The 26248-nt window shown below is 40.3% G+C and overlaps 1 protein-coding gene across 5 annotated transcripts in view; it reads right to left on the minus strand.

Annotated features, from left to right (window-relative positions):
• Nucleotides 1–26248, minus strand: part of epb41l4a (erythrocyte membrane protein band 4.1 like 4A) — a 236026-nt gene that overhangs the window by 77405 nt on the left and 132373 nt on the right. For all 5 annotated transcript variants that reach the window (XM_063069160.1, XM_063069159.1, XM_063069158.1 and 2 more), the window contains exons 8-10: nt 2396–2483; nt 791–879; nt 640–703 (exon numbers count right to left, since the gene is read on the minus strand). In XM_063069160.1, the coding sequence (XP_062925230.1) occupies nt 640–703; nt 791–879; nt 2396–2483 (241 nt within the window). The remainder of the gene's footprint in view (nt 1–639; nt 704–790; nt 880–2395; nt 2484–26248) is intronic.

The raw sequence follows: 26248 nt of genomic DNA on the forward strand, positions 1-26248 counted from the left end.
CCATTCCCATTCTGACATGTCTATCCACGGCCTCCTCTACTGTAAAGATGAAGCCACACTCAGGTTGGAGGAACAACACCTTATATTCCGTCTGGGTAGCCTCCAACCTGATGGCATGAACATCGACTTCTCTAACTTCCGCTAAGGCCCCACCTCCCCCCCGTACCCCATTTGTTACTCATTTTTATGCACACATTCTTTCTCTCACTCTCCTTTTTCTCCCTCTGTCCCTCTGAATATACCTCTTGCCCATCCTCTGGGTCACCCCCCCCCCTTGTCTTTCTTCCCGGACCTCCTGTCCCATGATCCTCTCGTATCCCCTTTTGCCTATCACCTGTCCAGCTCTCGGCTCTATCCCTCCCCCTCCTGTCTTCTCCTATCATTTTGCATCTCCCCCTCCCCCTCCAGCTTTCAAATCCCTTACTCACTCTTCCTTCAGTTAGTCCTGACGAAGGGTCTCGGCCTGAAACGTCGACTGCGCCTCTTCCTATAGATGCTGCTTGGCCTGCTGCGTTCACCAGCAACTTTGATGTATGTTGCTTGAATTTCCAGCATCTGCAGAATTCCTGTTGTTTGAACTTATGGAGATGTTAAGTGATGTCAAGGGAAGTAGAAGAATGATGACTGTGTGAAACTTACATCTTTTCCCAGCACTCTTAGCTCAAACTGGGTTTCTCTGAAGTTCACCTTGGTAATTCTTGGCCTGTTAGCAAACAGAGAGCCTTTTAACTTAAAATGACAATCATTGATGATAGAAAACAATAATGAATTCATGTTGTAGACCACCTACCAGAAATATTTCCCAACTTGTATTTTATTCTTGTAGACAACAACTCCAACTGGTGTTAAACCTAAAAAATATTCAGTTTGGTTTTCTCCCTGAAATTTAATCAGAAGTTTCATTTGCAGATATTACTTTAAATATTCATATTATATATGTTTTTTTGTTAAATACCTAGTTTCCTATTACTGTTTTAAATTGTGTGATTTTTCAATTATCAACATTAATATGTAACCTTTATCAAATACATTTAGAATTTAGAACAAGGAGAGGAAACCCATTGAAACAGAGAGAAAAAAAATTACAGAGCTTGTCAGGCTGAATGTAGAAAGCATGTTATTGCTTGCCTAAGTTTTATATCCAGGAGTCATAGTCTCGGGATACAAGATATTTAGGACTAAGGTGAGGAGACATTTCTTCATTCAGAATGTGGTGACCCTGTGGAATTCTCTACCAAAGAAGACTATAAAGGGCAAGACACAATCTATTTACGGGAGACAGACCATTTTCAAAACAAAAAAGGTATCAAAGAATACAAGAAGTGAGTGGACATAAAGTATTGAGATAAAGGATCAGCCATGGTCATATGGATTCACCTTCTGCCTTTCTGTATTCTAGAAGGCACAAATCAGGAGGACAATGACTCTCCACATACCTAGAAGAGTGCAGTTCTAATGAGGAAACACAGCACTATCAAAGGAAAATGAGCCCATCTGATTTGTAGGCCACCTACCATCTTGAACATTCATTTCCTTCAGTATCATTGCATCATTGCTGCAAAGCACACTATCTATAAAGTCCATTGCAGTTGTAGCCCTAGATTACTCTGCCATCATCCCCTATATCCTTAGTTTCTACTGTGAAGAATGACAAGAAATGCAGGCCTATGAAAACAAGACCATCTTCAAGATCTCTGCCAAGTTGCACAAAAGTTGTCACAGTTTCTCCATCATCACCTGGTCCAACTTTGGGTAATTCCTCTCTAAATAGTTCTAGGGAAATATTTTCACCAGAAGATGGGAGAAGTTTAAGTTGCTGGCTCAATAGGATCTTCACAAGGATAAGTACTGCTGGTCTGTGACACCCAAAAAAAGAACTAAGTACTTTGACCAATCACTGCATATAAAATATTTTACATTACATTTATTTAGAGATACAGCACAGTACCAGGCCCTTCTAGCACACAAACCCTTGCTGTCCGATTACACCCTTGTGACCAATTAGCCTACTAATCAGTTCACCTTTGGAATGAAGCAGGAAACAGGAACACCCAGAGGAAAACACAGAGTCATGGGGAGAACGTACAAAATCCTTACAGACAGCAGCAAAATTGAACCCGGGTTGCTGGCACGTCAATATCACTATGCCACTGGACTAACCTAAATTTATTCTCTTAAATTCCTTATTACATTATTGATATATTACATTATTTTAACCAATTAAGTATGGTAATGAACAAGCTGGTCTCATTACATCATAGAGTCCTTTAGTAAAGGTACATGAACCAATACTGGGCAAGTACAGGATAAAGTTTGATCTAGGCAATGGAACCAGAACCTAATTCAGCGATAAATGAAATGGAAAAAATAAAGTTGAAAATCATTATTCACTTACAAAAACAGGATGGAGATCAACTCCATACATCTCTAAAAGTTTGGCAACTTGTAAGTAATTGAGTTCTGCCTCAGCAGGAACTTGACCCCTAAGGAGAAATAACAAAAATGAAGTTACTAGATCCAATCTATTTAGCCCTTACAAATATTTATATTACAAATAACTATGGAACAGACTGGTTCTTATGGGTGTCCTTTGCATAATTTCACAATAATTTTAGCTCTTTATAGCTGATAAAGTATTTGAAGTGTAATTGTTGACATGAGGAAAACTAATCGTTCATTTATGTCTAGTAAGATCTACAAACAACAACTTTAAAAAAATTAGTTGAGGGGTCTTCTTACTCAATTGTTTCTACTCCCAACGTGAATACATCCATTTATGATTTCTTCTAATGATGTCTAGCCCTTGCACGATAGGTATGAAATAACCTTGGCAACGTGAAGACTTTGTTCAAAGGCAAGGAAATCCGAGATATCCCAAAACCATATTCCAGCTCTGCTGGATGGACTTAGTACACACAGATATGAACTTCTCCCTCCCTCCACCACACAAACACATTAACGCATGTTCAGCCACACTTTAACCACAAGAGATGCCTGACAGACAAGTGACATAACAGTTTATGAGGTGGTGCACTTTGTCTGCCACTTATGTAGGGGTTCAGTGTGCTCCTGATGGATGGACTTAACGTTCTCAATACCATCTCCCATGTTTCCTCTCCACTTTGAAAATTCATGGGCCAGAGATTCCCAGAAGTCAGTGAGATACCTAATTTCTTGAAGGAAACTTTGATCATATCCTTGAATTTTTCCTTTGCCTGTCTGGCAGGCTTGCACCAGATTAGAGCTTGGAGTACGATGTCTGCTTCAGGAATCCAGTATTGGGTGCATAAACAATGTGTGGGTCTGATGAATTGAACTGGGTGTAACTTGGCCCTCATTGCTGGGGATATTGGCTTCAGAAAGAAAAGTTAAGTTGGTTCCCTTATTCTTTTAGTGAATTTGGAGGAACTTGTGGTGACAATGTTGGTGTAATTTTTCCATTATCATGGAAGAGTCAATATGGTACATTCACATTTCTTAAACGGTCACTCAGTTCTTGACTCTCCAACAGACAAAATATCCTCTCTGCATCCATCCTGTCAACACTCCTCAGGATCTTATTTGTTTCAATCAAGTCCCCTCCAACTTTTCTAAACTCCAGTGATAGAAACATAGCATGTCCCACCATTTCTCATAAAACAACCAAGCACAGACATTAGTCTAGTAAACTTCTGCTGAACTACTTCCAACCCATGTTTAAATAAGGGGACCAATAACACCCACAGCATTCCTGATGTAGTTTCATCAATACCCTACACAATGGAAAGATAACCTTCCCATTTTTGTACTCAGTTCCTTAGCAATTAAATAGCCTTCCTGACTCTGCCTTGATTAATCCAAGTCTGTTGATATAGCTTAAACAACACCTGGCAACAGTATTCAATAGCTTGCTATGTGGTCATTAAAAATACATCCACCCCACAATCCCTCCATTGTCAATCTACAGACCACAGTATTTATTTTAGGGCCAAATATGTTGTCCATTTTTAATTTTATTCAGTAGTTGCATTGCCTCTGGAGGGGACACACAAGCAGCTGTTTATATTAATGAGGCCTAAAGCCCATTATTTACTTGTGTCAGATCTTCCAGTACCAGTATACATCACAGTTACACTGCCACCCTCATATGAAATAACCAAGAACTGAGAATGCTGGTCTTTTGTTGGAGGATGTAGAAGAATATTTGTTTCAGTCCTACTTTTTTTGGTACATTAATAACTGCAAAGGTGCTTGTTCATTCATAAAGAACTTGAAAATTTCATTATGTTCACTACCAATTTCAACCCACTTTTCACCTTTATATGGTCCTTCTCTGACTCTTCTTTTCCTTTTTCTTGATCTCCTTGTCTCCATCTCAGGATGAGATAGAAGAGAAATGGATTTGCACAGTAATCTCAACTACACTGCCTTCCATCTTGACCCGTGTGAAGATTCAATTCTATTCATAAGACTGTAAGACTATAAGACATCAGAGCAAAATTAGGCCATTTGGCCCATTAAGTCTGCTCTGTCATTTCATCACGGTTGATCCATTTTCTCTCTCAGCCCCAATTTCCTGGCTTCTCCCCATATCCCTTCATACCCTGACAAATCAAGAATCTATCAACCCGTCTTAAACTTACACAATGACTTGGCCTCCACAGCATTTTGTGGCAACAAATTCCAGAGGCACACCACTCGCTGACTAAAGAAATTCCTCCTCATCTCCATTCTAAATGGACGTCCCTCTAATTTGCGGCTGTGTCCTCTGGTCTTAAACGTCCCCACCTTAGGAAACATCTCTCCACATCCACCCTCTTTCAACATTCGATAAGTTTCAATAAGGTCATCCCTCATTCTTCTGAATTCCAGTGAGTACAGGTTGGAGCCATCAAACACTCCTCATATGATAAGTCTTTCAATCCCAGAATCATTTTCGTCAAATTCCTTTGAACTCTCTCCAACGTCAGCACATCCTTTCTTAGATAAGGGGCCCAAAGCTGCTCACAATACTCCAAATGAAGGCAGACTTTAGGAAAGTTAATGGCACCTAACAGCGACTCCTTTGTTTGCATCTTCAGAGACAGCTCTATTTCCATCTTTAATATCTCTATTTTTCCCTTTCAGGGTTCTTTTGAAAACCCTAAGCTGAAGTTACACGCTGACTACGGTTCTTTCCTGGAATGGGACCCACTCTCGAGGTTTCACAACCGGCCGTTGTTGTTCTGCACGCCAAAGGCTCGGCCTAAGAGTCCGGCTTGGATTCGGAAGCCTGGGATTTCGGGGCTCTGGAGATGGGCAGATCGGGGGTCGGTGTCACGACAGGAGACCCATGTCTCATCGGGGGAGTTGGGATATCCGTGACTATGTGCCCAGGTTTCTGGGTACAGAGCTCGAGAAAAGTGATGTGGTGGACTTCTAACACCATAAACCAGTGATTTGTTTGTTACGTCTCCCCGTCTGCTGGGAAAATGGAGACACCCCTCTTTCTCCCTTATTAGGGAGAGAGAACCTGTGGAATGTCGAATACTGGGTGAATCGTGAAGTCTTTGGGGTAACTGCAAGTCTGTGTCTTTTCTGTTGTTTTGCTCACGCTTGAGTGCTTGGTGGCGGGTGTCAATGTTCTTCTTGCTGGTGGGGGGAGGGGAGAATGTTGCTCGCTGCTGCTTACGTGCGGGAAGAGGGAGCTGGGGGGGGAGGGAACTTTGGGGTCCTAATATTTAACTGTCATTCATTCTTTGGGGCACTCCTGTGTTTTTGTAGATGGTTGTGAAGAAAAAGCATTTCAAGATGTATATTGTATACATTTCTCTGACATTAAATTGTACTTTTGAACCTTTAAACAGTGCCTTATAAAGCCTCAATATTACATCCTAGCTTTTATATTCTAGTCCTCTTGAAATGAATGCAAACATATCCTTTGCCAAACTACAAATCCATTTCTCATCTGCTTCACCTCTCTCTTATCAAGTAGAGAATGACTGAATTCCCCAAGTTTTCTCTCTCCACCCTACCAGCCTCAGCATTAAATGGACCATATTTCACAATTTTTATCAACAAATTTCCACCACCAGACATGTCTTATCAATGCCTCTCCCTTCAGCATTCCTACGGAACTATTCCCTTCGCGACTTCCTTGTCTCCACGTTCATTACTGCTAATCATATCTCTTCTCATGACACATTCTCTGTAAGACATTATAAGGCATTGGTCAGACCCCAAGGAGTATGGTAAGCAGTTCTGGGCCCTTTATTTAAGAAAAGACATTCTGGAATCGGAGCAGGTCCAGAGGATGTTCACAAGAATTATTCTTGGAATGAAAGGGTTAATATATGAGGAAGAGTTTGATGGCTCTTGGCCTGTACTCACTTGAGTTTGGAAGAATAGGGGTGGGGGGGGTGGAAATCGCATTGAAACTTATTGAACGTTGAAAGACCTAGATTGAGCATGATTCCAATAGTAGGTGAGTCTTGGATCAGGGGGCAAGCCTCAGAATAGAGGGATGTCTATTTAGAACAGAGATGAAAAGGAATTTCTTTAGCCAGAGGCTGGTGAATCCGTGGAATTCATTGAATTCATTGCCACAGATGGCTGTGGAGGCAAAGTCATTTATATATATTTAAAGCAGAGGTTGACAGGTTCTTGGTTAGTCATGGCATCAAAGTTTCAAGGAGAAGGGGATAAGAGTGATAATAAACCACCCAATATGGAATGGCAGAGCAGGCTCAATGGGCTGAATGGGCTTACGGTCTAGTGGTCTTCTATGCAACAACAGAAGATACAACACCTGTATTTTTTTTTATCTCAGCCCTTCTTCCCATCCAAGGATCCAAACAGTCCTTCAATCTAATATTTTGCACTGGATGCTCATGATGCACAGACAAATGTCCATATACATCTAAATGTATTGTGCTTCATTGTTTTCAGAATTATCAGGTGTGAAATAAAGATCACCCGTGAGAAATGCATAGTTCAGAAAATGAGTAAACAATGTTAGGCTTTTGCACTAGACTGTCCCTTGTGTCAAAATAAATATGATATTGTGCTTTAAATTTACTCACAGCCCCATTCTAGGAAACCAGAACATACCACAACTATTAATGCTCGTATGAATTCAAACAAAAAGCACGGGAATTTTGTTTATATGATTTCACATTTCATTTGCTGGGGTGGAGTGTCTTCTATGCAACGATAGTAATGCGTATCAAAAATCTAGTCATGTTACAGAGCAACTCTGTAATGTGATAACGTAAATCACTGGAAAGTGCTAATCAGCAGAATTCATGACACATCATGCAGTTCTGTACAATTATGAAATAATGGATGAAGCCAATATATCCTAAGGTCTCTCACTGTATCCAACAGTTTGCATAAAGGGATAAAATAAATTATTTGAAGTTATTCCCTTACATCCATAAACTACTTATCCATTTTTATGTCAGACTGCACTTTATTTGTGATTACACTACGGGCTTAAATGTTTTCAGTGTCTTTGAAAGATAACCATGTTTATCTTTGTGCTTTAATCAGTAATGGATAATTAGATTATAAAGATACTAGAATTCAGGGGATTCGGCTGTTTTGGACAAGTAGGTTTAATTAAAAAGACAGAAGCTGAATTTTGCTTTGGACAGTCCGATAGAAAACAGATTCAATGCTAGCACAACAGTAATGAGCTCATTAATAAGCATATTCACTTTTAGAATAATCTCTTTTGCCTTGCAATCAGTAACACCCAACTTTAATTGGTGAGAATGAAACTGATGCTCAGCATTGTTGCCTTTTGCAACCACATAGTCTAATGCTGGTCAATATTTAGATTTCTTCATAAATATTTGTATTAAAAGTTGGAACCAGAAGGCAAAGTCGAAGTAAAATTTATTATCAAAATATACCATAAGGTATCTTCAGATTCACTTTCTAGCAGGCATTTATAGGAGAATAAGGACCATAAGATGTAGGAGAATTAGGCCATTCAGCCCATCGAAATCAGCTCTGCCATTCCATCATGTTAGATTTATTATCCCTCTCAACCCTCTTCTCCTGCCTTCTCCCTGGAACCTTTGACACCATAATTAATCAATAGCCCATCAACCTCTGCTTTAAACATATCCAATGACTTGGCCTCCACAGACATTTGTGACAATAACTTCCACAGATTCACCACCCTCTGGCTAAAGTAGTTTTTCCTCATCTTTGTTCTGAATGATGTCCCTCAAATTTGAGGTTGTGCCCTCGGGTCCTAGACTCCCCCATGTCCTCTCCACATCCACTCGAATTAGACCTTTCAATATTCGATCATTTTCAGTGAGATTCCCCCCCCCCCACAATTCTTCTGAACTCCAGCGAGTACAAGCCCAGAGCAATCTAATGCTCCTCATACGCTAACCCTTTCAATTCTGCGATCATTCTCGTGAATCTCCTCTGGACCTTCATCAAAGCCAGCACATCTTTTCTTAGATAAGGGACCCAAACCTGTTCACAATACTCCAACTGAGGTCTGACCAATGCCTTATAAAGTATCAGCATTACATCCTTGCTTTTATACCCTAGTCCTCTCGATTTGAATGCTAACATTACATTTGCTTTCCTCACCACTAACTCAACCTGTAAGCTAACCTATAGGGAATTCTGCACGAAGACTCCCAAGTTCCTTTATACCACTGATTCTTGAATTTTCTCCCCATAGTCCATGCGCTTATTCCTTCTACCAAAGTGCATGACCAGCCTCTTCTCTACTTTATATTCTATTTGCCACTTCTTTGCCCATTCCTCCATTCAGACACCCTGCTTCCTCGACATGACCTGCCTCTCCATCACTGGCTTCAGAATCAGGTTTATTATCACCAGTATGTGACATGAATTTTGTTAAATTAGCAGCAGCAGTTCAATGCAATACATAAAAAATAATAAATAAAAATAAAATAATAATATTAAGTAAATTACAGTATACTTATATTGAATAGATTAAAAACGGGCAAAAAACAGAAATACTGTATATTTTTTTTTAAAAAGTGAGGTAGTGTCTAAGGGTTCAATGTCCATTTAGGAATCGATGGCAGAGGGGAAGAAGCTGTTCCTGAATCGCTAAGTGTGTCCCTTCAGGCTTCTGTACCTCCTACCTGGTGGTAACAGTGAAAAAAGGGCATGCCCTGGGTGCTAGAGGTCCTTAATAATGGTCACTGCCTTTATGAGACACCGCTCCCAGAAGATGTCCTGGGTACTTTGTAGGCTAGTATCCAAGATGGAGCTGACTAGATTTGCAACCCTCTGCAGCTTCTTCGGTCCTGTGCAGTAGCCCCTCCATACTAGACAGTGATGCATGCAGCCTGTCAGAATGCTCTCCACAGTACATCTATACAAGTTATAATGTGAAAAGCAGCAGCAAAACAATGACCCCTGCGGTACACCACTAGACACCAGAAGACAACCAGAAAAGTCCCCCTTTATTCCCATCCTTTGCCTCCTGCCAGTCAGCCAATCTTCTATCCATGCTAGTACCAATACTATAATACTATGGGCTCCTGTCTCTTAACCAACCTCATGTATGGTACTTTGTCAGTGTCTTCTGAAAATCCAAATAAACAACATCCATTAACTCTCCTTTGTTTACTCTGTTCGTTATTTCTTCAAAGAATTCCAACAGATGTGTCATGCAAGAATTCCCCTTCAGGAAACCATGCTGACTTTGGCCTATTTTATTATGTGCCTCTGAGTATTCCAAAACCTCACCCTTAATAATAGACTCCAACATCTTTCCAACCGCTGTAGTCAAGCTAACTGGCCTATAATTTTCTTACTTCTGCCCCCCTCCTTTCTTAAAGACTGCAGTGACATTTGCAATTTTCCAGTCCTCAAGAACCATTCCAGAATCTAGTGATTCTAGAAAGATCATTTTGAATGCCTCCCCAATCTCTTCAGCTACCTCCTTCAGAATCCTGGGATGTAGTCCAACTGGTACAGGTGACTTACCTTCAGACTTTTCAGCTTCCTTAACACCTTCCTCTTAGTTATAGCAACAACACTCTCAAATTTCTGGCATTCTGCCAGCATCTTCCTCAGTGAAGATAGACTCAAAATACCTAATCAGTTTGTCCCCCAATACCACCTTTCTAGCATCATTTTCCAACGGTTTGATATTCTATTTCATTTCTCTTTTACTCTTAATATATATGAAAAATATTTTGTTTTGCCTATTATATTGCTGTTCTGCCATCATCCTTGTTAGTGCCCCCTTCCAATCAACTTTGGCCAGCTCCTCTTCTCCTGCCTCTAATTCCCTTTACTTGGCTGTAATACTGAAATCCAGTTTTAGCTTCTCCTCAAACTAATCAGGGTGAATTCTATCATGTTATGATCATTGTCTCTGAAGGGTTACAAATCTAACTGCACTAGAAAATCATCCACCTTATTCTATATACTACATCACCTTCAGTCACATATTAACCACCCTTTTTGATTTTGGCCCCATTACACTTTAAACTCATCCCACAGACTGCAGTTTTGCCTTATTATGTGCCTGCCCTTCCTCAAGGTCTCACTGCATGCTACATTTAGCTGCATACCAACTGTCCCATCCTCAGCCCTATCACTCCAGTTCCCATTACCCTGCCAAATTAGCTTAAACTCACAACAGGCAAATCTGCCCAGAGGGTTATTGGTCCTCCTCTGGTTCAGGTGCAATCTGTCCTTCTTGTACAAGTCATACCTTCCTCAGAAGAGATCCACAATGAACTGGAAACCTCAAACCCTGAGCCCTGCACCAATTCTTCAACCATGCATTTATCTGCCAAATCATTGTATTCTTACCCTCACTGACATGTGGCCCAGGTAGCAACCCAGAGATTACAACCCTGGAGGTCCTGCTTTTCAGCTTTCTGCCTAACTCCCTATATTCTCTCTTCAGGACCTCCATCTCTTTCCAACCTATGCTGTTGATACCAATGTGTATCACGGCTTCTGGCTTTCACCCTTTAGAATGCCGTGGACCTGATCAGAGAAATCACTAACGCAGGCACCTGGGAGGCAACATACCATTTAGGTGTCTTTTACATCCACAGAATGTGCTTTCTTCTCCTTCAATTATGGAATATGCTATCACTACTGCACTTCTGTTCTTCTCCCCACCCCCCACCTTCTGAGCCACAGAGCCAGACTCAGTGCCAGAGACCCGGTTGCTGCAGCTTCCCCCGGTAGGCTGTCACCTCCAACTGTATTCGAAGCAGTATACTTATTGAGGGGAACGGCCACAGGGATACTCTGCACTGGCTGTCTATTCCCTTACCCTCTCCTGTTAGTAACCCAGGTACCTGCTTACTGCAACAGGGACAATTGCATCAAACCCTGAACCCCTCTCTCACACATACAAAAACTAACAGATAGCCCACACAAAAAAATACCAACAAGAACATCAGACTGCAAATCCCCAACCCTTTCCTCACACAAAAAGTAACATATTGTCCAGGCACCAATTTGCAACAAGAAAGAAAACACGGAAAATTGGAGACCAACATAAACCACAGTCTAATAATCACGTAAATCTCAGAATTTCAAAATCATCCTCAAGGAGAGCGGCCGCACAAACTCAGTCCTTCCATGAAGAGCAACCGTCACACCGGGTTTGAACGCCAGCGACCCAGCTAACAACCGCATTGATCCTGTGGCCTCCGTGGAGAGCAGCCACTGACCTCCTCCGCATTCATTTCCTCAACGCTTCAAAGTGGAATCAATCATGACCCCACATCACAGGCTCCAACAGTTTCCAAAACAGAACCACGACAAAAAGAACAAGCAGAAGAAGTAGCGAAAATAAAATAATTGCCAAGATTGGCTATCTGGAAGATGTCACCCAAGGAATCATTAACAACTGGTGCCATCTTGACCTTACGGTGCCTGGTTCCTTAGATAACAAGATAAAAACTGTATGCACTATTTCAGGGGTTACACATTAAAGCCTCACTAAATTGCACAAGACTTACTTTCTCCTACATTCAAATAATTTTCCTTTAAAGGTTAACACGACATGGTCTCTTAATTACCTGCTACAACAGTAAGCTCAAGCACACTCATTTCCATTTAAACATCAACATTATTTATAACCATATAATAATTACAGCATGGAAAGAGGCCATCTCCGCCCTTCTAATCCATGCCGAATGTTTACTCTCATCTAGTCCCACCGACCAGCACTCAACCCATAAGCCTCCATTCCTTTCCTGTCCATATACCTATCCAATTTTACTTTAAATGACAATATTGAACCTGGCTCTACCACTTCTACTGGAAGCTCATTCCATACAGCCACCACACTCTGAGTAAAGAAATTCCCCCTCGTGTTACCCCTAAACTTTTGCCCCCTAACTCTCAACTCATGTTCTCTTGTTTGAATCTCCCCAACTCTCAATGGAAAAAACCTATCCATGTCAACTCTATCTAATCCCCTCATAATTTTAAATGCCTCTATCAAGCCCCCCTCAACCTTCTACGCTCCAAAGAATAAAGACCCAACTTGTTCAACCTTTCTCTGTAACTTAGGTGTTGAAACCCAGGTGACATTCTAGTAAATCTTCTCTGTACTCTCTCTATTTTGTTGACATCTTTCCTATAATTTGGTGACCAGAACTGTACACAATACTCCAAATTTGGCCTTACCAATGCCTTGTACAATTTTAACATTACATCCCAACTCCTATACTCAATGCTCTGGTTTATAAAGGCCAGCATACCAAAAGCTTTCTTCACCACCCTATCCACATGAGATTCCACCTTTAGGGAACCATGCACCATTATTCCTAGATCCCTCTGTTCTACTGCATTCTTCAATGCCCTACCATTTACCATATATGTCCTATTTTGATTAGTCCTACCAAAATGTAGCCCATCACACTTATCAGCATTAAACTCCATTTGCCATCTTTCAGCCCACTCTTCTAACTGGCCTAAATCTCTCTGCAAGCTTTGAAAGCCTACTTCATTATCCACAACACCACCTATCTTAGTATCATCTGCAAATTTACTTATCCAATTTACAACCCCATCATCGAGATCATTAATGTATATGACAAACAACATTGGACCCAGTACAGATCCCTGAGGCACAACACTAGTCACCGGCCTCCAACCTGACAAACAGTTATCCACCACTACTCTCTGGTGTCTCCCATCCAGCCACTGTTGAATCCATTTTACTACTTCAATATTAAAACCTAACGATTGAACCTTCCAAACTAACCTTCCATGTGGAACCCTGTCAAAGGCCTTACTGAAGTCCATATAGACAACATACATTACTTTACCCTCGTCAACATTCCTAGTAACCTCGTAAAAAAATCAATAAGATTTGTCAAACATGACCTTCCACGCACAAATCCATGTTGACTGTTCCTAATCAGTCTATCCAGATAATTATGTATACCATCTCTAAGAATACTTTCCATTAATTTACCTACCACTGATGTCAAACTTACAGGCCGATAATTGCTAGGTTTACTCTTAGAACCCTTTTTAAACAATGGAACAACATGAGCAATACGCCAATTCTTCAGCACCATCCCCGTTTCTAATGACATTTGAAATATTTGTCAGAGCCCCTGCTATTTCTACACTAACTTCCTTCAAGGTCCTAGGGAATATCCTGTCAGGACCCGGAGACTTATCCACTTTTATATTCCTTAAAAGCGCCAGTACTTCCTCTTCTTTAATCATCATAATTTCCATAACTTCCTTACCTGTTTCCTTTACCTTATACAATTCAATATTCTTCTCCTTAGTGAATACCGAAGAAAAGAAATTGTTCAAAATCTCCCCCATCTCTTTTGGCTCCACACATAGCTGTCCACTCTGATGCCCTAAGGGACCAGTTTTATCCCTCACTATCCTTTTGCTACTCATATAACTGTAGCAATCCTTTGGATTTATTTTCAACTTACTTGCCAAAGCAACCTTGTATTTTCTTTTAGTTTTTCTAATTTCTTTCTTAAGATTCTTTTTACATTCTTTATATACCTCGAGCACCTCATTTACTCCATGCTGCCTATATTTATGTAGATATCTCTCTTCTTCCAAACCAAGTTTCCAATATCCCTTGAGAATTATGGCTCTCTCAAACTTTTAACCTTTCCTTTCAACCTAACAGGAACATAAAGATTCTCTACCCTCAAGATTTCACCTTTAAATGATCTCCATTTCTCTATTACATCCTTCCCATAGAACAATTTGTCCCAATCCACTCCTTCTAAATCCTTTCGCATCTCCTTAAAGTTAGCCTTTATCCAATCAAAAATCTCAACCCTGGGTCCAGACCCATCCTTCTCCATAATTATATTGAAACTAATGGCATTGTGATTACTGGACCCGAAGTGCTCCCCAACACATACCTCCGTCACCTGACCTATCTCATACCCTAACAGGAGATCCAACACTGCCCCTGCTCTAGTTGGTACCTCTATGTGTTGCTGCAAAAAACTATCCCGCACACATTTTACAAACTCCAAACCATTCAGTGCTTTTACAATATGGGCTTCCCAATCTATGTGTGGAAAATGAAAATCTCCCACAATCACAACCTTGTGCTTACTACAAATATCTGCTATCTCCTTACAAATTTGCTCTTCCAATTCTCGCTCCCTGTTAGGTGGTCTATAATACACTCCTATAAGTGTTACTACACCTTTCCCATTCCTCACTTCAACCTAAATAGCCTCCCTAGACGAGCCCTCTAATCTATCCCGCCAGAGCACAGCTGTAATATTTTCTCTGACAAGCAATGCAACACCTCCCCCTCTTGTCCCTCCAATTCTATCACACCTGAAGCAACAAAATCCAGGAATATTTAGTTATCAATCACACCCCTCCTGCAACCATGTTTCACTGATAGCTACAACATCATACTTCCAGGATTAATTTCTCACCTTTAACTATTTTTCTTGTGGATCACTTTAATATCTTTTCAAATTACATTCCATTTTAACATGTTTTCTCTCACAAACCCCAAAACCCTTTTTACACTTACCCCACAATCCTCCTGGTTTAATATCATTAGCAAACATAAAAATTAAAATCAGCAAAATCCAGGACATATGCATGTTAAGGAAAACTGAGAGAAAAGAAATCGCAGATTAAAAACTATCCAGTGCTAATTATCAGAAAACAAAGGAGTTTCACAGGATTCAAGTCTATATTACTGGAATTAGTGTTTGGTTTACCATTATAAGAAACAAAACCCCCACTGTGCAGTTTAAATCATAGTTTAAGTGTACCAGTGCAATACAAAATTAACTTTTAAAGTAATATACTGATGACTTTTGTACAGATTCTTACTTTATTCACTTCTGGCAATTTAAAAACCCCTCTTTTGGTATTGTACCAATCTTTTAACAGCTGTTTTATCTATCACTTTAGACATATCTTTCATCAAAATAATTTTCTTATGAGAACAGGTGGAAGACCTATCAAGTACTAAAGATGAAAAGAAATGACTGTTTTTAATAATAGCACGCAACAAGGTAGCATTGCGCCTCAGTCCCTGAGGCAAACCATGGACATTTGACCTGTTATAATTAGTATGTCTAATAATGTTAGGTATTTCACATAATACATATCTAGTTAGTTAAACTTTCTACTGCAGTGTCATTCCCAGATCAAACATCAGGAAATAGAACCTTTATCCTATTTACTTCACAGATTGTTCAATGACGGCAACCTGTTTGTTTTCAGAGATATAAATGCGTCAACAACAATGCTATTAGAAGTGAGTTATAGCACCAATCACATCAAACAGGTAGGGCTTGCAAGAACTAAACTAAGAATCAGCATCATTTGGCCATGGCAGCTGAAATATTCTCAAAGTCTAGCAGAAAAATTGCTTATCCAGCTACACTTTGCAATAGAATGACAGGTTTATAACTATCAAAGTCAAAATAATTTTTAGCTAAATTAGATCAGTTTTGATGAAGTGCAACTTTAGGCATAGAATAATTATAATAAACACTAAAGTGCTTTTTATTGCTTATGACTGTGTGTTGTTTGCCATTACAAATATTTTAGCATTTCCCAAGGCTTGATGTCACGACATCAAGTCAAACTGAAATTATTTCTTGTTCATAAGCTATATGTTAGGACTGGATGCATCTTCTATATGCTATTATTTACACTTCCTATTATAATATCTTGTTCCTTTTTGTAATACAAAATGCATTTGTGGACTTGTTGATGTCATTATACTTTTAATTACATCACTATATTATCATATTTAAATTAGCAAACTTTTTGAAAAACAGTGCCAGTATCTCCATGCCAACTAATTTCACTACATTCCAAGTTGCTGGAGTTTTTGTTACAGAAATAAATTATATAAAGCTATAGTATTATTTATCTGCAATTACTACCATTGGGTAATCTTTGCAGCCAGCTTGTACAAATTGAAATGATCATCAGTATGGTGAATTTTCTTCATCTTCCGTTGTGATTGTAATGATTAGGGTCCCTCTAGAACAGGAGTTCCCAAACTGTTTTTATACCATGGACCCTTACCATTAACCAAAGGTCTGTGGACCTCAGGTTGGGAACACCGGTTTCAGAAAAAATAGCGATAATCATGATCCTACTTTGCCACTGGATAGCACATTATCCTAACAACTTGCTTACTTGTTGAATTTGATTCATTCTGTTTTCTGAGCTATTTTCACTATTTACTTTTTTGGAGGCACCAATATATGAAGTCAGTACCTCAACACAACATGATGCTACCAACCACAAGCATATGCGACAAAATAAAACAAAGTCATGCTCTGTGTCTTTTGAACTACACCCGGGTACAGTGCAGGCTCCGGTACGAAGTAAGTGTTCCACAAAAAATGCTTTCCAATCAATTCACCTTTTATTTGATTTATGAGTAATTATAACCACCCTATGAAGTGAAAGGCGGAGAGGCAGAAGGCTACAGAGATGAGGAAATGAACAATGGGAAATACCAGGGAAATACAGGACCAGGGTACAGTAAACAATATCTATGTTGGGCAATGTTGGATTGGTGTCAAAATGTATTTTTCAACCAATGAATAGTTTTCATTAAAAGTAGAGAATTTTGGTTTACAAACTACACATATCCTCATGGTTTTCCTGTTAACCGACCCTAAAAATTTCAAAGTTCAAAGTAAATTTATTATCAAAAAATACATATGTTACCATTTACAACACTGAGATTCATTTTCTTGTGGGCATACTGAATAAATCCATAATAGAATAACCACCATAATAGAATCAATGAAAGCCCGCACCAACTTGGGTGTTCAACTAGGTTGCAAAGACAACAAAATGTGCAAATACAAGAAGAAAAATAATAATAATAAATAGTCCCTGAAAGTGAGTCCATTGGTTGTGGGAACATTGCAATGATGGGCAGGTAAAGTTCAGAGAAGTTATCCCTTTAGTTCAAAGGCCCAGACAGTTGAGGAGTAATAACTGTTCCTGAACCTGGTGGTGTGAGTACTGGGGGTCCTGTACCTTCTTCCTGATGGCAGCAGCGAGAAGAGAACATAACTTGGGTGGTGGGGGTCTCTGATGATTGATGCTGCTTTCCTGCGACAATGCTTTGTGAAGATGTGCTCAATGGTGGGGAGGGCTTTATCCATGATGGGCTGGGCCATATCCACTGCTTTTTGTAGGATTTTCCATTCAAGGACATCGGTGCTTCTATACCAAGCTGTGATGCAGTCGGTCAATATACTCTCCGCCACACATTTACAGAAGTTTGTCACAGTTTTAGATGTTATGCTGAATCTTCACAAATTCCTAAGGAAGTAGAGACATTGCTGTGCTTTCTTCATAATTGGACTTACATGCTGGGCCTAGGACACCCAGGACAAGTCTTCCAAAATGATAACACAGAAGAATTTAAAATTGCTGACCCTCGCCACCTCTGATCCTCTGATGAGGATCATGGATCTCTGGTTTTCTCCTCCTGAAGTCAATAATCAGCTCCCTGGTCTTGCTGACATTGAGTGAGAAGTGTTGTTGTGACACTCCTCAGCCAGATTTGAAATCTCCCTCCTGTATGCTGATTCATCATCACCTTTGACTTGGCCTATGACAGTGATTTCATTGGCAAACTTGAATATGGCTTTGGGACTGCGCTTGGCCACAGCCATAAGGGTGAAGCGAGTGGAGCTAAGGGACTAAGCATACAGCTTTGTGGTGCACCTGTGCTGATGGTGAGCATGGAGATGTTACTGCCAATCCGAACTGACTGGGATCTACAAGTGAGTAAATCCAGGATCTAATTGCATTAAGAGGAATTGAGGCCAAGGCCTTGGAGCTTATTGATTAGTTTTCAGGAGATGATGGTATTGAATGCCAAGCTGGAGTTGATAAACAGCATCCTGAAGATTCTACCTTTGCTGTCCAGATGATCCAGGGTTGAGTGAAGAGCCAATGAGGTGGCACCTACTATGGACCTGTGTTAGGCAAATTAGAGCAGATTCAAGTCATTTCTCAGGCACGAGTTAATATGTTTCATCACCAAACTATCAAAACACTTCATCACTGTGGATATAAGTGCTACTGGATGATAGCCATTGAGCCAGGTTACAATGTTCTTAGGCACCGCTATAAGCGAAGTCTGCTTGAAGTAGGTGGGTACCTCAGTGTGCCGAAGCAAGAGGTTAAAGATCTCTGAACACTCCAGGCAGTTGATCAACACAGGGCTTTAGTACTTGGCCAAGTAGCCCATCAGGGCTGGATGCATTTTGTGGTTCACCTTCCTGAAGGTTGCTTGCACGTTGGCCTCAGACTGAAGTCACAGGACCATCAGGGTCTGTGGGAGCTTGTGATGGTTCCTCCATGTTTTTGACAGTCAAAGTGAGCATAGAAGGCATCGAGTTCATCTGGAAACGAAGCCCTGTTGTCACCTCTGTTAGTTCATTTTACTTTTAAGAGGTGGTAGCATTCAAGCCGGGCGACAACTGTCAAGCATCCTTCTCTGATTCAAATTTAGTCTGGAACTGCCACTTTGCCCGTGAGATGGCTATCCGGAGATCGTACCTGGACATTTTGTAATTTTCTTGGTCACCAAACTTGTATGCTTCTGATTTGGCCCTCAACAGATTGTGGGTCTCATGGTTCATCCAGGGCTTCTGGTTGGGGAAGACTCTGAATGATTTTGAGGGGACACACTTCTCTACAACTGTTTTAATAAAGTCCATGACAACCATGGTGCACTCATTCAGATCCACAGATGAATCCTTGAATGCGGCCGAGTCTACAGAGTCGAAGTAATCCCATAGCCACTCCTCTGCCTCCCACAGCCACCTCCTTGTTGTCCTAATGTCTGGAACTTTGTTCTTTAGCCTCTACCTGCATGCAGGTAGAAGAGCAGTCAAGTGATCAGATTTACCAAAATGTGGTCTGAGCATGGAAGTGTAGGCATTCCTCATCCTAGAATAGTAGTGGTCTTGTGTTCAAGGTCAGGGGAATACGAGGTCAACAAAACCACCACATTGGAGCACCACCAAGAGTTTATCGTGAAGCCTTTTCTGAATCAGCAGTTCAGATCATCCTGTGAATCAAGAAGCTTTCTGGTCTGATTGCTTTTTCTGGCCTGCTAGGAGTAAGCTATGTCTCAGTCAAACATGGGACTCAACCATCTGTCATCTCTCTCTGGTTCAGCAATCTTGCCCCCAGGTCCTCAATTCTGTTCTCCAGCGACTGCACATTTGCTAACAAGATGCTGAGTCCCCCCTGACTCCTGGCTTGGAGTCCCCCCATTCTTGCCTCACTTCCGGCCGTAGTGATGAACCTTAATCCGTTTAAAGGTGCCGTACCTGCTTGCCATAATTTCACAAACTAGGAGTGTTCATGTCTCAAATCTTAAGAGACTCTAGCAGTTTTGTAGGTTTCACTATCTTTGTGGAAGATATTGCACTGAATGCTGTAAGCAACATTTGTTTTGAGTACATACTAGGTGTTTAAGGCTAATTGCAAGGATAGAGTCAGTTATACCAGACCTGAATATGGTTTTAACTTGGAAAGATAATGAAAGGCTATTTAACATCATGACAGATGAAAGGCAGTAGAAGAAAGTCATTTAGGCACTGGTGCTTAACAGTGGTGTGAGTGAGAAGCCGGATGATTGAGCAGCAAACTTTCTCAGAAGTCAATATTCACTTAGCAATGCGTTTTGCTTCTTGATTTATCTGTACCCTTAGCCTATCTTCTCTGGAGAATCTTTATAGTGATCACATTAATCTTGATCCAACTTCTCCAGATTGGTCATCTATACTTTATACTTTATTGTTGCCAAACAATTAGTACTAGAACGTACAATCATCACAGTGGCATTTGATTCTGCGCTTCACACTCCCTGGATTACAAATATTAAATATTAAAAATAGTTAAAATTAGTAAATATTAAAAATTTAAATTATAAATCATAAATAGAAAATAGGAAAATGTAAGGTAGTGCAAAAAAACCCGAGAGGCAGGTCCGGATATTTGGAGGGTACGGCCCAGATCCGGGTCAGGATCCGTTCAGCAGTCTTTATCACAGTTGGAAAGAAGCTGTTCCCAAATCTGGCTGTATGAGTCTTCAAGCTCCTGAACCTTCTCCTGGAGGGAAGAGGGACGAAAAGTGTGTTGACTGGGTGGGTCGTGTCCTTGATTATCCTGGCAGCATTGCTCCGACAGCTTGCGGTGTAAAGTGAGTCCACGGACAGAAGATTGGTTTGTGTGATGTGCTGCGCCGTGTTCATGATCTTCTGCAGCTTCTTTCGGTCTTGGACAGGACAATTTCCATACCAGGTTGTGATGCACCTTAGAAGAATGCTTTCTACGGTACATCTATAAAAATTAGTGAGAGTTTTAGGAGATAGGCCAAATTTCTTTAGTTTTCTCAGGAAGTAAAGGCACTGCTGGGCCTTCTCGGCAGTGAACTCTGCTTGGTTGGACCAAGTCAGGTCATTTGTGATATTGACCTCAAGGAACTTAAAGCTTTTGACCTGTTCCACTTGCGCACCACCAATGTAAATTGGGTCATGCGGTCCACTACTCCTTCTGAAGTCAACAACCAATTCCTTCATCTTGCAGACGTTGAGGGATAGGTTAGTGTCTTCGCACCATGCCACCAGGTTCTTAATTTCCTCTCTGTACTCAAACTCATCATTACCCGAGATACGGCCTACAATTGTTGTGTCATCAGCAAACTTATATATTGAGTTTGATGGAAACTTGGCTACACAATCATGGGTGCACAGTGTGTACAGCAGGGGGCTCAGTACATAGCCTTGCGGGGCACCGGTGCTCAGAGTGATTGTAGAGGAGAGCTTGTCTGCTATTTTTACAGCCTGGGTCCTGTCTGTGAGGAAGTTGAAGATCCAGCTGCAGATCTGAGTGCTAAGGCCCAGGTTCCGGAGCTTAGGATCAGTTTATTTGGAATCTATGAAAAAGGTTCTCAGATATCTCTAAGCATGCTGAATTTAGAAACATAGAACATAGAAAACCTACAGCACAATACAAGCCTTTCAGCCCACAAAGCTGTGCCGAACATGTCCTTACCATAGAATTACCCAGAGTTACCCATAGCCCTCCATTTTTCTAAGCTCCATGTTTCCTGAGACAATTCGCTAATTTCATCAACGTTTCAGAGATTTGTCTGACCTCTTCACTGAGACACGAGGAATTCTGCAGATGCTGGAACTTCAAGCAACACACATCAAAGTTGCTGGTGAACGCAGCAGGCCAGGCAGCATCTCTAGGAAGAGGTACAGTCGACGTTTCGGGCTGAGACCCTTCATCAGGACTCACTGAAAGAAGAGCTAGTAAGAGATTTGGAAGTGGGAGGGGGAGGGGGAGATCCAAAATGATAGGAAAAGACAGGAGGGGGAGGGATGGAGCCAAGAGCTGGACAGGTGATTGGCAAAAGGGATATGAGAGGATCATGGGACAGGAGGCCCGGGGAGAAGGAAAAGGGGGAGGGGGGAAAACCCAGAGGATGGGCAAGGGGTATAGTCAGAGGGACAGAGGGAGAAAAAGGAGAGAGAGAGAAAGAATGTGTGTATATAAATAAATAACGGATGGGGTACGAGGGGGAGGTGGGGCATTAGTGGAAGTTAGATAAGTCAATGTTCATGCCATCAGGTTGGAGGCTACCCAGACGGAATCCCAGACTGTACCTCTTCCTAGAGATGCTGCCTGGCCTGCTGCGTTCACGAGCAACTTTGATGTGTCTTCACTGAGACAACTTGAACTAGCCACAGAGTAGTTTTCAGTAGACATTTCTATGGCATACACTCCAGCCAATGAAACATACAAAAGCTCTGTGTAGTTCACATTGACAGGCCAGTTCCCTCTCACAGACTCAAGTGATTTTGAGACAGCAAAGGCAGAAACTGTTCCAATTTCCACTCCCTACTAGAGTATGTAATACATCATTACAGCCATAAAGAATAAAACTAAAGACACAAGCACAACAGAAAGACAATTTTCATATCAGGGTTAGCAGTTAATATATTCACTAAATGTGACAGTGGCTTTATCAATATTAAAGTCAAGCTCTCTGTTGAGCCTATTTGATCTGGTAAGTGCTGATCTGCAAATGTACAAGTGATTGACATTGTCCAGAACTCTATTACTGGCAAACTCTTTGGGTGGGATATTGGTGTACCCAGTTTGTTTTCTTGACACTAACAACCATGCCAAATTTAGTGCATACATCAGAGAACATGTCGCTCATGATCTGCATTTTATCAGTTTAATTGGAGAGCAGGTGCTGAATAACGACATGTTTTTTCTTGAACAAACTGCTGTCTATTCTTACTTCAATCATTATGTTAAAATGATTGCCTTGAAAGCAAATTGGAGAAGTCAAGAAATGATACCAAAGTTACGGGCTGACCAGACACAGACTTGTAGATGAGCTCAAATTACACTCTAAAAAGCTCCATTACACAAAACCAAAAGGTAAACCTCACTTCAACATCACTCACATAAAGGATTTTGGCATTTGTGCATAACTTTGAGGAGTAGTTGAAATTTGTTATGAATATAATTAACTTGAATACTGGGAACATTTCAAAACCAGTTTTTGGTTGCTTCCAACAATACCTTTGGAACAAAGAAAAGAACAAACTGGATAGTTTTCAGCACTGAATATCTGTTATTAGAAAACAGAAAGAAGTTTGCCTAACTCTACTTCAGTCCCAAATTCTTACATTTAAAGAGGCCAAGATTGTGATCAGAAATGGAACAAAATAGAATCTAATCAATTGGCAACAACTGTTCAATATGATTAACAATAACAGTTGTACGCCAACTAGTTTCTCAAGCCTCCCCTGCCTTATGACTAACTTACCCCAGCCTCAGCTCCTGTGTGCCCAACACGTATAACTGTCAATTCCCCAAACTTCCAAAAATATATCTACCTTCAACTTAAATACTTCTAATGAGCTATCCTGCACAACTCTCTGGGGGAAGCAATTCCTGAAGAACACTATCATCTGTGAGTAGATTCAGTATGCTTTAAAAGAAAAAAGCATGACTCCACATAACAGGCATCTGGTTGAACTTGTATAAAGCTGCAAGAAGTAAAACATGAACACACATATTGCCATGTAGTATTTGTTGATCAACCAAAACAACATTTCAGGCAAAAAAAAAGCAAAATCAATGCAAAAAAACAGTACATTTCAGAACAATAAGCAAACACAACTCAATCATTGAGCCAAACATTACAAAGCTTGATTGCAGTAGCTTCTATTCCCCAACTTACAATGATATATTAACTAACCACCAACTCTCAAAGACAGAGAAATTGCAGTCAAGGGGTGCAGAGCTGGGAAATCAAAAGGCAGAGATAATTTTATCCAGAACTTGTAAGGCAATTGGAGAGAAGTAGCTTGTATGACATCCAGACCCTCCTCTACACCTAGTGGGGAGAAGCCTATAAACCTCAGGATTCATAAGGTACAGAAACAGTTACTCCACTCCAAAATAAAAGGGACAAGACTTTGAGTGAAGACCTCAAGAAACTTGTAATTGTTTTGCAGGAACAGTCAGCCCTGAGAGTACATGCAGATTATAAACAGAATGCTTCGTAACTGACATGTTCGAAGCATAACTAGCAGCAAGAGAAAAAACATGAATATACTGATGTCCCTGTAGCATTTGTCAACCTACAAAAGGAGACCTTTCTGCCAGTCATCCTGTATGAGAAAGAAGCATCATCCAAAGCTCATCTTTGAAACTGGCAGGGCTTCAAAACTGGGAAGGTTCAAATAGTTATACTAAATATCCAGTCTTCAGTACTCAAGGGAGCTCCTGAGGATGAGCACAAAGCTAATAATTGTATTTAACTATCAAAGGATATACTCCACAAGGCAAAAATAAACACTTCTTATATCATCTTTCCAGAGCTCAACCTCAAATGGTAATGATACCACATCTGTTCTGTGTTTTTGGAATATGAAATTATTGACCATTTATAGACTACAGTTATTTTGTGGCAATTCATTTCTAAGTTAAATACACAGTCCTGTCTGTGCTCTTAGTTCACAGAAATACACTGTATTAAGTCACAGGTGGGTCACAGTTAATTTTGCTGGCAATGTTAATATGCTTTGAGCTTGCAATATTATAGAAATATTTGACCACGTCATGAAAATGAATGATAACCGTGGAAAGTTCAAAGATATATTTTCTTCAGCTTTTCTTTTCTAGTTGTTTAACGTAACATCCAAACTGAAAAGAACAGCATAACCGGATAGAACTAATTCATCTGAAGAGTTAACTAAAGATTTTTTTGAATGGAACTGGAAGCTTAATTTGGAATTCAAAAATTTTAAAATTTTATTTATTGGGGTACAGCATGGAATGGGCCCTCACAGCACTTTGAGGAACACCACCCAGCAATCCCCCAATTTAATCCTAGCAGAATCACAGGACAATTTACAATGACCAAATAACATACTAATCAACATGTCTTTTGACTGTGAGAGGAAACCCACATGGTCACAGAGAACGTACAAATTCCTTATAGGCAGCAGTGGGAATTGAACCTGGGTTGCCTGTACTGTAAAGCATTGTGTTGGCTACCATGCTACCGCACCACCGTCTCTTTAGTTTGCAACAAGTTAACTGACTGAAATTGTACACTGCTCTTTTAACTAGACAGAATCTGGATAAGAATATTTGTCAAGAAACTAATACCAGCTAATGATAATTTAAGTTGCTCTTGGCCAGGTCAAGGTAATTATTTCAACCGTTACAAAGCTTAATTGCTGTAGCTGCCATTCATTCCCCAATTTACAATGACCCACTGACCAGATTCTGGGCTCTGCCAGTCTTTTGGATGCTGGGTTTCGTGTGTTTCAACTCAGCACAAAATTGACATCATTAGCACAGATAGCAGTTTAAAGCAGTATTGATATTGATAAGGAATAGATCATAAAGCACATTTCAGTAATCAGTCAGTTTTTAATGAAAAATTATTAACAGGTTTACGAAATCACTTTGAATAAACCAATTCTGCAGTTCAGGCTTGCATAGTAAATAATACTTGATGTGCTTTTAATGAAGAAAGCAATTTTCTATACAAGTAAAAATGGCTTTGATCTTTTCAGTTATACGTGCCACTGAATATTTGCACAACTGAATTGATTAATTTGAGTGACAACTTTGGTTCCATCAGTGCATTTTTTTTAATATACATTTATAGCACTATTTCTGGTTCTGAGCCCAAACTCTCCTGTGATCCTTCAATTGAGGAGCAGCTACAAAAAATGTTATCTTTCTGTAAAATATTAAGTTGTCCATTCGGGTTAATGTTAAAAGTCTCAAGGGCAAAGGAGTATGCTTGGCCAAAATTTATTCCTTAATCAAATGTAAAGAAATTTTAATGTGTTCATCATATCATTGCTGCTTGAGGAACCCCCTTCTGCACAAATTGTTTGTGATTTTTCTCTATAATACAACAGTGACCACACTGCAAAAATATTTATAAAGCTATAATTTCTGAGGTATTGACAAGCCTGTAATATTTTAAAGCTTTTAGTAAGGTTGAGGGCACAGGTATTCTCAGTATAAACGAAGACAAGAGAGAAAGCAGATACTGGAATCTAGAGCAATGAGCAGTCTGCTGGAGAAATTCAGTAGGTCAAGCAGCATCTGTAAGAGGAAAGGAATTGGTGATGTTTCAGGTTGATGTTTCTGCACCAGATCATTTGCATGGTGTAAATGTTTAACCAGTCTAAATTTTTCTTCAGTTACTGATATGTGGAAATAT

The sequence above is a fragment of the Mobula hypostoma genome, chromosome 16 (genome assembly GCF_963921235.1).
Source record: "Mobula hypostoma chromosome 16, sMobHyp1.1, whole genome shotgun sequence".
NCBI lineage: Eukaryota > Metazoa > Chordata > Chondrichthyes > Myliobatiformes > Myliobatidae > Mobula > Mobula hypostoma.